Raw genomic sequence first — 11,419 nt, 5'->3', positions numbered from 1 at the left:
CACCATCTCCCATTTCCTTCCCCCTCCCCCATCAAGTCCCCCTCCCTCATCATCCATAAGAGTAATCCGGGTTCCCTGCCCTGTGGGAAGTCCAAGGACCACCCACCTCCATCCAGGTCTAGTAAGGTGAGCATCCAAACTGCCTAAGCTCCCACAAAGCCAGTACGTGCAGTAGGATCAAAAACCCATTGCCATTGTTCTTGAGTTCTCAGTAGTCCTCATTGTCCATTATGTTCAGCAAGTCAGGTTTTATCCCATGCTTTTTCAGACCCAGGCCAGCTGGCCTTGGTGAGTTCCTGATAGAACATCCCCATTGTCTCAGTGTGTGGGTGCACCCCTCGCGGTCCTAAGTTCCTTGCTCGTGCTCTGTCTCCTGCTCATGATTTGGACCTTGAGATTTCAGTCCGGTGCTCCAATGTGGGTCTTTGTCTCTGTCTCTTTTCATCGCCTAAATGTTTTTCTTTGGGTTCACCTTCTTAATTAGCTTTTCTAGGACCACACATAATAGGCAAGAGAGATATTTTGGAGCAAGACAAATTAAAGGAAAATTTCCAGGACAAGGAAAGAGTAAAAAGTAAAAATTTAAATAAACTGTAGGAACTGTTATAAAAGGTGGCAGTGAGAGTCTGGAGAGAAGGATGGTTTGTGGTCACAGTAGGTGACTTACACCTTAACCATGCAAGTTGCCTTAGCATGAACATCAACATTAACCTATTTGACTTACAGACTGAGATGTGGCAATCAAAATTTGCCAATCTAGAGATATCCTCTCAGCAGTCATATGTGTGGAAGGAATAATTGAGTTTACTTTTATATTCTGATTCTGTTACATAATATTATGGAGAAGAGCTATAATATGGCTAAGTGTGTCGATCCTAGAGTCATCTATCTGTGCAACAGGATTTTATGCAATCAGGGAGGCAGTTTATAGAATTTCGGCCAACCTATTTAGATCTTGTCTGAGGCACCTGAAAGAACAGGCAGACTACAGTTTAGCACTGTAGACAAACTTATTTCAGTTTCAGTGTGCATGCATACATGAATGAAACAGAGAGCAATGATCTAAGGAGGGTTGTGTGAGTTTAGAAAAACATGACAGAAAACATGTAAATGAATGCCAGTAAGTGATATAAGAGGGTCTTCTATCTATCTGTTGCTTTCATTGGTTAATTAATAGAGAAAACTGCTTGGCCTGATAAGTCAGAACATAGGTAGGCAGGGAAGACAGAACAGAATTGTGGGAGAAAGAAAGTAGAGTCAGGCAGACGCCATGTTTCTCCTACCCAAGACGGACGGTGGTTAGAATCTTCCTGGTAAGCCACCACCTCGTGGTGCTACACATATTAATAGAAATGGGTTAATCAAGATGTGAGAGTTAGCCAGTTAGAGGCTAGAGCTAATGGGCCAGGCAGTGTTTAAATGAATAAATTTGTGTGTTGTTATTTCAGGTGTAAAGCTAGCCATGCGGGAGCCTGGAGGGACGAAAAGCAGACCTGCTCGTCTCATCACTACAAGTAAACACATACTAAATAGTAATAGAGCAGCCCCTTTCTAGAACTTTTTCAGAATAAACCAACTTAAATACAGTGCCTGCAATGTTTATTATATATAGGAAGGCATGAAAGCAAAACAGAAGGCCATACCCAGATTCCGTGTACACTGACCAGATTGAGTTCTATAGCTATGTTCTGACACCCAACAAGAACAAACATGTCTTATAAATTGAATATAAATGTTTGTCACAGAAAGCATTAAATCACTTCCAAGAACAATCCAGGGAACAAGATGAAAGGCCCTTTGCCTTTTTCCCCAGAGTCTCTCTTGCAAATGGGGCATTGTTCACCATGGATCATTCTTCTAACTGTGTTTTGACATCAGTTTCTGCCTTCTCTAGTACATTGGGTATGTGTGCCTGCTAACCATGCACAATGACTGCTGTGAAGGAGCAAGTGCCTAGTTTCTATGTAATCTATTAAGAATGTCTTTAGAGCAGTGACTCTCAGTCTGTGGCTTGTGACTCTTTTACAAGGGTCTCCTTGGACCATGGGAAAAGCCATATTTCTGTTGATCTTAGGAACTGAGACACTGCTTTCCTATCCATCCCCTGGCTGGTCTACCCATATGCAGACATGCCCACATAGGAGTACTCAGTGTGATGACATTATTGTGCCAACCCTATCATATACACCCCAATGGTCTTATGTGGAACAGTCAGTCACACATATGTAGAGAACAGCTATTGTGTTGAAAGTAGCAATATTGGGGTAAAAGTGAGACTTCATGAACTATAATTATTTATAAAATCATCAACTACTGTATATATATATATATATTTATAAATTCACATCTATCTACCTATCTATACCATGGGAACTTAACTTGGAAGCTGATCGGTCTTTTTACATTTTGATGTGAATACTGCTCCCTGTGATAGTAACAGGCATACAAAAAACAAAACAACAACATAGAGATTGGTAAATCATAGGGAACTTTAATGACTGTATTGACTGAACTATGCCATGTATCACCTTTTGTTTTATTAAAACTATTGTTACATATTATTTTTATTGGAGAACTATCCCATGACAAAGGATTGTGTAGAGAAGAACATTAAGGAAAGAAAGTATAGTGAGGATTTTTTATATTATGGTTTTATCTCCATAGCAGGAATTGAGTGTGTTACTTGTTGTGAAATTCTATTAGCCTGATCTATGAAGCCAAACACACTACACTACCATTTTGATAACAGCATTCGAACTTTGCTTGCAAAGATAAGCTTTGCTGACAAAGAAACCAACTATTTTAAAACCAATGCTGATTGACTCAAGAAAGCCAAATTTGACACTGGTAGCAAGTACTACGAACAAACAAGATATAGCACTCATTGAAGCCTCATTTTTGGAAGCACTCAGAATCACCAAGACTATGAAACCTCACACTATTGCTGAGGATTTGCTGTTGTCAGCGGCCAAAGACATTGTTCAAATTATAATCAGATACAGATTTGTTATACACTTGAATGTAGAAGAATATATGACATGTCTGCTGATATTCTTGACCAGGTGATCCAGGAAATTCAATCTGTTCCACTACAATATTTAGTATCTAGATTGATAGATTTACAGATGTTGCAAACTCCTCAGTTACTAGTTTATGTGATGACATATATTAATAATGGCAACTTTAAAGATGAGTTTCTCGTTTGCAAACTTCTTGAAACAACAATTACTATATGTGGTATATTTGACACAGTTGGTTCATTTTTAAAAGAGCACGAGATCCCTTGGGGAAAGTTTGTGTTTACACAGATGGTGCTCTAACTGTGCTAGGATGTTGATCTCGATTTCAACTTTTGGTACTGAATGAGTCACCAAAAATCATCAGAACTCACTGTATGATTCATCGGCAAATATTAGTAATGAAGACAATGCCACAAGAGTTACACGAAGTCATGGAAAGCATGAATTCTGTCAGTTTTGTAAAGGCGAGCACTTTAAACAGTCGACTGTTTTCTCATCTGTGCTACCAGTTGGTTACATAAGCAAAGCCCTGCTATTTCACCCTGAAGAGAGATGACTGTCGAGAGGAAAAGTTTTAAAACATGTTTTTGGGTTTCATGATGAACTCAAAATATTTTTAAATGAGAAAGCAAGACTGCAGTTGGAAGCACTTTATAATGATGACAGCGAGTTGCAAAGCAGCTTCTTTGGTTGGATCTTTGTCACCTTGGATGAGTTGCGTTTATTACCGACAGGATAAAATGCAACATGCCTCGATTTGTCTGAACAATCTAATTATTCCTAGCTTCCGCTTAAGAATAAACAAAAACAAATTGATCTCATGTTCCTAGTTCATTTGTTTTTTTATTTTATTTTTTTTTTTGAGGAAGATATCATTGAACCAGACAAAAGGATCATGTGATAGTTCCTGTGAAAGAACACTTACACATACTTGCAGATGAAATTTCATCGCATCTTCCAAATCATCCTGATACCCCATTTGCCCTTTCCAATGTTATGCCCAAATCCATGAAGTCCCCACAAAAGCCAACAAGGAGAGTCCTGTATGTAAAAGCAAAGAGCCTTTATTTTAATCAAGTTTGCAAGTTCAGTCTCTCCACATGTTCAATGTATTGGAATAACCCGAGAGCCTCGAGCTCAATTAGAATAGGGTTTTATAGTAGTAAAAATGGGAGTGAGGGGTCTCTGAGGTTCAGAACCCCTGGTTGGCTTACATTTGTCTAATGGTGTCCTGGTGAGTGTGCACTGGCAGGTGATTCTATCTACAACAGTTGGAATGTTAGGCATTTCCTTTGAATGGTCAGTTCTTGGGCAGTGGTCGGGTAATCTCAGCTTGTGGTTCTTTCTACAACCAGGGATTGCCTCATGGTAAATTACTGAGACTCAGACCTCTTACTAAATTTATCTATAGATGGCCAGATCTACTCTGGCAGGTGATAATGGTTGGAAATAAAGAACTTCCTTTGGGTGACCAGCCCATACTTAGCTTATCTTGTCTGGCCCCCACATATCTCACACCAGAAACCCATTCACAGTCAAAGTTGAAGATGTCCCTGAGACAGCATAAGAGGAGTTCACTGAAGTCCTTAACAGTGATACAGCAAGAACTGATCTCTATACAATGCCAGTTACAAAATTCGGAATCAAACGTTTGCAGTCATACCTTCTTCTGTCTGAGACTGTGTTGCACCTTCTTCCATTTCCAACAACATATCTTTGTGAAACAGGGTTTTCCATCTTGCTGGTTATCATGTCTAAATACAGAAGTATACTTGTGGAAGAGGATGCTCATTGTGCTCTTGCAAAGACTGCCCCAAGAATTTCTGAGCTGGTGAGAAGGAAGCAATCTCAACCTTCCACTGACATTGACTTTTTACACATCCTGTCACAAAATGTAGCAATATTGTTTACTGTTGTTATATTATGAATGTTACCCATAATATGCCATGTTTCAGGACAAAATTTCATTTATTTATAATTAGAAATATTTTGCAATTTATAACTATATATAGTTTTGTGATTAATCACTATGCTTAAATTATGTTCAGTTTGCAACAATGAAAACACTTGCTGCATATCAGATATTCACATTATGATTCATAAGAGCAGCAAAATTACAGTCATGAAGTAGCAATGAAAATAATTTTATGGTTGGGGGGTCACCATAGCATGAGGTTATATTATTAAATTAAAAAATAAATATTTTATTATTTATATATGTGATATAAAATAATATATAATATATAACATTATATATATTACTAAAATAAAAAATATATATTAAAATGTTCAAAGGTTATAGCATTAGGAAGGTTGAGAACCATTGATTTAGAGGGTGCAGTGTAATCATTTAACATATGCATAAAGCATAGATGTATCATGATATACATGATAAAATTAAAGTGATTAACATTTTTTGTGGTGAAAACCTTCTGTTTTTTAGTTGTTTTGAGACATAGAATAAATTGTTATAAACTATATTCACTTTTCTTTAAGTCTGAACCACTAGAACTTAGGCCTTTCTGTATTTCATGTCTCACTCAGCCTCTTTCTTCTCCTCAGCTGGGGCTCTCTAACATATCGTGACCATTAAATTGTCTTCTCCACTTGTGGGGCATCACAGTTTTATATTTTCACCTCAGTCAGAATGTTCACTTTTTGTCTTTCAATTCCTAATTTCAGAAACTTTAACAAATTTATTTACAGTGTCTAGCAATAAAGCAAGGTATAGTTGACAAAGACAATTGCACATACTTAACATGACGATTGGATGAAGGAAGATACAATGTACAGTGACTGCAATCATATTAGCTAAGCCATCTGTCACTTCACAGTGTGTGTGTTTGTGTGTGTGTGGCAAGAATTTTGAAGAGCTGCTTAATTGTATGCGTGTGTGCGTGAGTGTGTAGTGAGAACATTGGAGAACTTCTGTATTGTGTGTGTGTGCGCATGTGTGTGGTGAGAACATTGGAGAGCTGCTTTATTGTGTGTGTGTGTGTGTATGTGAGCGTGTGTGTGGAGAGAACATTGGAGAGCTGCTTTATTGTGTGTGTGTGTGTGTGTATGTGAGCATGTGTGTGGAAAGAACATTGGAGAGCTGCTTTATTAACCACTACATAAACAGTGGAAAGGACCAATAAGAGGGCTGTACCTTAAAAATGCTTCCTGGGCAAACCTAGCAGCATGAATTTGACCACCAGATTCCACAGTGGAAGGAAAGAACCAACTTGTCAAAGTTATTCTCTGACTTTGATGCTCTTGCCATGACATGTGTGCTCCAGCGCTTCACACATACACCCACACACATAGACACGCATGCACACACACACAACATAGGTAAAATGTAAGTGGAATAAATTGTCTCGAGTTTATGGATACAATGTCTTTTTTATTGTTGTTTGTGAGTCATGGTTTCTTTATGTAGTAAGTCTGGTTTTGACTTTACAAATCCTCCTGCTTAAGTCTCCTAAGTGCTGGGATTGCAGCATGTGCCGTCACGCCTAGCTCTATGCGATGTTTCGATATGTGTGTCTATTGTATAATGTTCAAATCAGGGTAAACATATTTATCTACTAAAACATTATTTCTTTTTGATGGAAACATTCAGACTGTTGTAACACTTTAGTGGATATGGAATTGTGACATTTGTGACACATTCACTTCTAGCCCGTTAAGATACATATTCCAAGAAGTGAGATTTCAGACCATGTCGAAGTTACTCTTTTAGCATTTTGAAGACTATGCATATTGTTTTCTGTTATTGCCATTTTAATTTATAACCCATCAGTAGTGCTCAACTGTTCCTTTTCTCCACCCTCTTATTATCAACATCTTATAGTAAACCAATTTATTTTTTTCAATTGGTAGAAATTCAGGAAGATTGAATCTAATTTTAAATATACATTATAGGTCATTGATTAGTGACAGTGGATAAATCTAAGGGAATTTTCTGTAAAGTGGCTTCAAGTGGCACTTTTCAGGTGCTATGGTTCCCTTGTTTGTCAGACCACTAAAGATATGAGTCCTGTAGGTCAGCAGGCATCTCCCCTAGTGCAGCCATTTGAGTAACAGACACAGGCTCCTGTTCTACAGTACCAGTTTATGTAATATTTGAGTACAGACAATTGCTGGCTCAAATTCTTATTAACTTATGCAAAAATCCCTTATGTGAAAGTCAAATAGTTTCCCTTTCAAATGAAATTTAACATTCAAGAATTCAAATAGTTGGTGTCTATTGTCAGCAGTCAGTGGTGATCCACCAATGCCAATACTCCACAGCCCCAAAATAATGACACAGAAACTATATTATCTAAATCACTGCTTGGTTAACTTACATACTAACTCTTTTTTTTTTTCTGAGTACCTCAAAAGTTTATTTATCTAAAAGTTTTTTTTTGTTGTTTTTTGTTTTTTAATGAAAATGTACATGACCCAATTCTACACTCAAGTCAAACAGTCCTTCGGGAAAGTATGTGGACTCCTTTGCTGAACAGCCATTGTTTAGACTCTTTTCAAGGCTTCTAATATGATGATGCTCTTTCCTCATATGACCACCATGCTGATGTTATTCTGTTGCCCACTAGTTGCCATCTCCACACATTCATCAATGACAAGATTCATAAAGGGATCAAAGCCCCGAAGTATTCCTTGTACATGTCTGCCACCATTTAACTTCAATGATAACTTCTTGACCATAAATTTCTTCAGTTCGGGAGGGTGGGCCTTGCACATTGGTGGCTCTTCAGTGGGCTCGGCACGACGGAAAGGAGCAGGCGGCCTTACAGATGACACATACTAACTCTTACATACTAATTTAACCTATCTCCATTAATCTGTGTATCACCACGAAGCTGTGGCTTACTGAGTAAATTTCAGGCATCAGTCTCTGGTTTAGCTATGTGGCTTCTCTCTGACTCTGCCTTCTTTCTCTCAGAATTTAGTTTAGTTTTCCCCACCCAGCTAAGTCCTCCCTTGCTATAGGTCCAAAGCAGTTTCTTTATTAATCAATGGCAATCACAGCACACAGAGGGGACTCCCACATCAGAGATTTATCAATATTTTTTCCTCTAATTATTTTTTTGTCAAAATATGGTAGTCTTATCAAAGAATTTGGTATTCCCTATTTTTTAAAATAAGTGCATAGAAACTTCCTTAGTTTACAGTATAGCAGTGTTATTTCTTTTTAAAATATTTGAATGAATACCCATCTGCTTGGCTATACATTCTAACTGGTGCAACAGTGGTGTCTAACCAGCTACTTTATTGATGAATTTGGGGTCCACTGCATAGGTGAGGATCATGTCTGGTACTGTAATCCTGGTTCGTTAGGCTCTCGGACCTTGTGTGGACTACGGCAACTGTTAGATTGCTATGTGGACACAATGTTCTTATCGAATTTGCTGTCTAAATCTTTATGCTTATGTGTATAGGTTAGGACTGCTGGCAGTTTTTGTCATAGAAGTGTCTTTTTTAGTAGTAGTGTAGTAGGAGTAATGTCTAAATAGCAGTTACTTTAGAGGGTCATGACTGATCAAACCTCTGAAAGTAGTGATTGTTAAACCCTCAGCTGTAGATGGGACAGTGATGTTATTAAGGCTCAGGAAACATCAAGGAGGATGGGCTAAAAATTAATGCAAGATTTGTGAAGTTCTTTCTCTTGAGATTGGCCTAGCCATGGTCTTTTTGAACTCATAGCTGTAGATTGTATAAGCTGTAGTCTATGTAAACTGTAGACCTATATAAGATTGGACCCGTCACCACTTTGTTGCTATGGGGAAGGATCTTATAAAATCTATATAATCCTGAGGATATATAGGTTGTTGATTCAGGGAGAGAGACATTTTCTTCGTTGATGTAGCCACTGGTAAGTTGCCCATTTTCCTGAATATAATCTCTTACTTTTATTCCTGTGAGCAACCCCAGTGAAACTCACTGGATCACAATAAACAAATTAATAAATAAACAAATAAATAAATAAGACATGAAAGTAGAAGGGGGCTATTTGCGAAGAGGAAGCGTTTTAGTGAAAGTGGATGTAGACTAAGAGGAAATGGGGGTGAATATGATCAAAATACATTCTATACATTTATGAAAATGTCAGAATGAAATGCATTGTTATATATTATTAACATATACCAAAAAATCTTCAAAAATATTATTCCAAATGTTTTTGTGTAGCTGTTCAATAGCTAAATGTTATTTTTGGCTTTAGCTTATAAATATTTGTAGGGTTTTTTGGTGTAATTGACCTTTTGATTTACAGATATATTCAGTTATAACCAACACAGGTTAATTAGCACATCTGTCTCCTAGAATTTTGACCATTTATTTCTGGTAAGCACTCTCTTAAATTTTCTCTTTTAACTATTTGGAGATAACAAAATGAATTATTGTTAATCATATCCACTCTGCTATGTCATAGAACCTCTGACCCCTTCTTCATATCAAATATCCCTTTAACCCACTGAATAATCTCCTACTATTCCCACAGCTCTGGTCTCTGGTAGCTGATGTTCTATTTTCAACTTCTATGTGATACTATGTCCTATATATCAGTGAGATCATGTAGTGTCTGTCTTTCTGTCTTTAACTTATTTCACATAATGTATTTTTAAAGTTCACTTAACATATCTCCATGTTGTAATTGTTAATATTTTATTTTTATGGCTGAATAGTATTCTATGGCTTATATATTCACATTATCTATCTATCTATCTATCTATCTATCTATCTATCTATCATCTATCTATCATCATCATCTCTCTCTCTGTCATTATCTATATATTCACATCTTTCGTTGATTGTTGAGAGACAATTAACTTGATTCCATAAATAGGCTTTTGCTAATGATGCTGTAGGAGACCTGAAAGTGCAGTCTGAGTATATGTACTCTCATTTCTTCCTGTTTTCTGGGGTAGGATCATTTTAATTTTAGTTAGTCTACCTATATCTCTCTGTCTGTCTATCATTATGATAGCAAATGCTAAAATATTTCATGGCAAAAGTCAGTAATTCTGAAGGTGAAGCAATTGTTAAACAATTTAAAATAGTTAAAATAAATTTGAATTTGGTCTTAATATAAAAGCTGTTACTTTAAGAAAACATTAAAATAATTACAATTTTATTAGAATGATAAGGTAAACATAAAAGTTTGCTCAATTTTTATAGAATTATTGTTTATAGTATTCATAATCTCCACAATTTTACTGACGTAAAACATTTTATTTTAAACTTTTAAACTATATTTGAAACATGAGTTTATTCAATCAAAAGTCACACTTGGATTATTTCTTCTAAGTATTTATGAGAAGGAACAAAGAGCAGAGTATCACTTTCTTATAATCCAGAGGACAAAAAACTGCCAAACTATATACATTTTTGGATAACATGAAAACGGTGAAGAAAAGGAGAAAGTACCAGAAAAAAACATTGTTGTCTGCCCAAGCCTCAGGTAGATGTTTGTTTAATAAGACAACAGTTCCTGGTGATACCCAGAGGGCCTACTAGTGAACAATGATTGGAAAGTGATTCTTTAGTCTGTGCTGGAGTTTTTACTTGTATTGCCACTTTAAGAAAAATGTGTAGCTGTTCCTTCAAAGCAGAAGTTTATTTTATGATCCCATGTTCCTAGGATTGATTTTGAACACAGTGGTTTTCTGGTATTGTACAGACACGAGTGGGTTCATGGATGGGTGCATTCTGACATGTGTAAGATGTGGGAGCCAGAAAGGAGTTAAAGTTGCTTTAAGAAAAGCCTTTGTGAGAAAATGTCTTTACTGACTCCATCTACTTACTACAGTCTCCTGGCCTCCAGCATCAGCCCTGTTCTCAGCAGCCTCTGCTTCCCACATTTTTCCTGAGTTCTAATCCTTGTCTCTAAAATCCATGGGAATAGAACGTTTAGTTTACTTTGGTTTGAGCCTAAATGAACTCTTTAAAGAAACCCATTAAGAATCCTCCCACCCTGAAAGTGTTCTGCCAAGACTAACTGAAAGCCACAAAAGATTTAGGGTTGGTTCTAAATTGGAACCTGTGTGGGCCTTAAACTCAATAAAAATCCATTTTTATCAGAGGCTCAGAATATTAAACATAGGAACACAAAGTCATTTTCTAGGCCCAAGAGAATGTGGGACAAAACCATGAAATTCTACAAGGGAATTCCTCAAGTGGAAGATTTTTCTTTTTCCTTTTTTCCCTTTTAAGTTAAATGAAAAAAAAAACCACAGAAATTTCTCTAGAGAAGGGGTGGGTCTTCGAGAAGGAATCCAACACCTCCATTGAAACTTTGTGACCTGGTCCAGGCCTCTTCATGCCTCCTAGCTTCTCAGGAAGGGAGTGCGCAAAGTGCTGACTGACCCTGCGTCTGCTTAGATTAGGGGAAAAAATTCATTGTTTTATTA

General features: G+C 37.0%; 1 protein-coding gene across 1 annotated transcript; it reads right to left on the bottom strand.

Moving 5' to 3' along the window:
- Positions 1 to 7,562: 7,562 nt before the first annotated feature.
- Positions 7,563 to 7,751, bottom strand: LOC130883087 (small nuclear ribonucleoprotein G-like). Its single transcript, XM_057783287.1, has one exon. It carries the CDS (start codon positions 7,749 to 7,751, stop codon positions 7,563 to 7,565), a length of 189 nt encoding a protein of 62 aa, XP_057639270.1.
- Positions 7,752 to 11,419: the final 3,668 nt, after the last annotated feature.

This window comes from Chionomys nivalis, chromosome 10, assembly GCF_950005125.1.
Source record: "Chionomys nivalis chromosome 10, mChiNiv1.1, whole genome shotgun sequence".
NCBI lineage: Eukaryota > Metazoa > Chordata > Mammalia > Rodentia > Cricetidae > Chionomys > Chionomys nivalis.
Note: the sequence above shows the minus strand (reverse complement) of the source record. Positions and strands in the feature narration are given on the sequence as shown.

Excerpts from the sequence above, each read along its gene's own strand:
- LOC130883087 (XM_057783287.1), bottom strand. The coding sequence starts at position 7,751 with ATGTGCAAGGCCCACCCTCCCGAACTGAAGAAATTTATGGTCAAGAAG.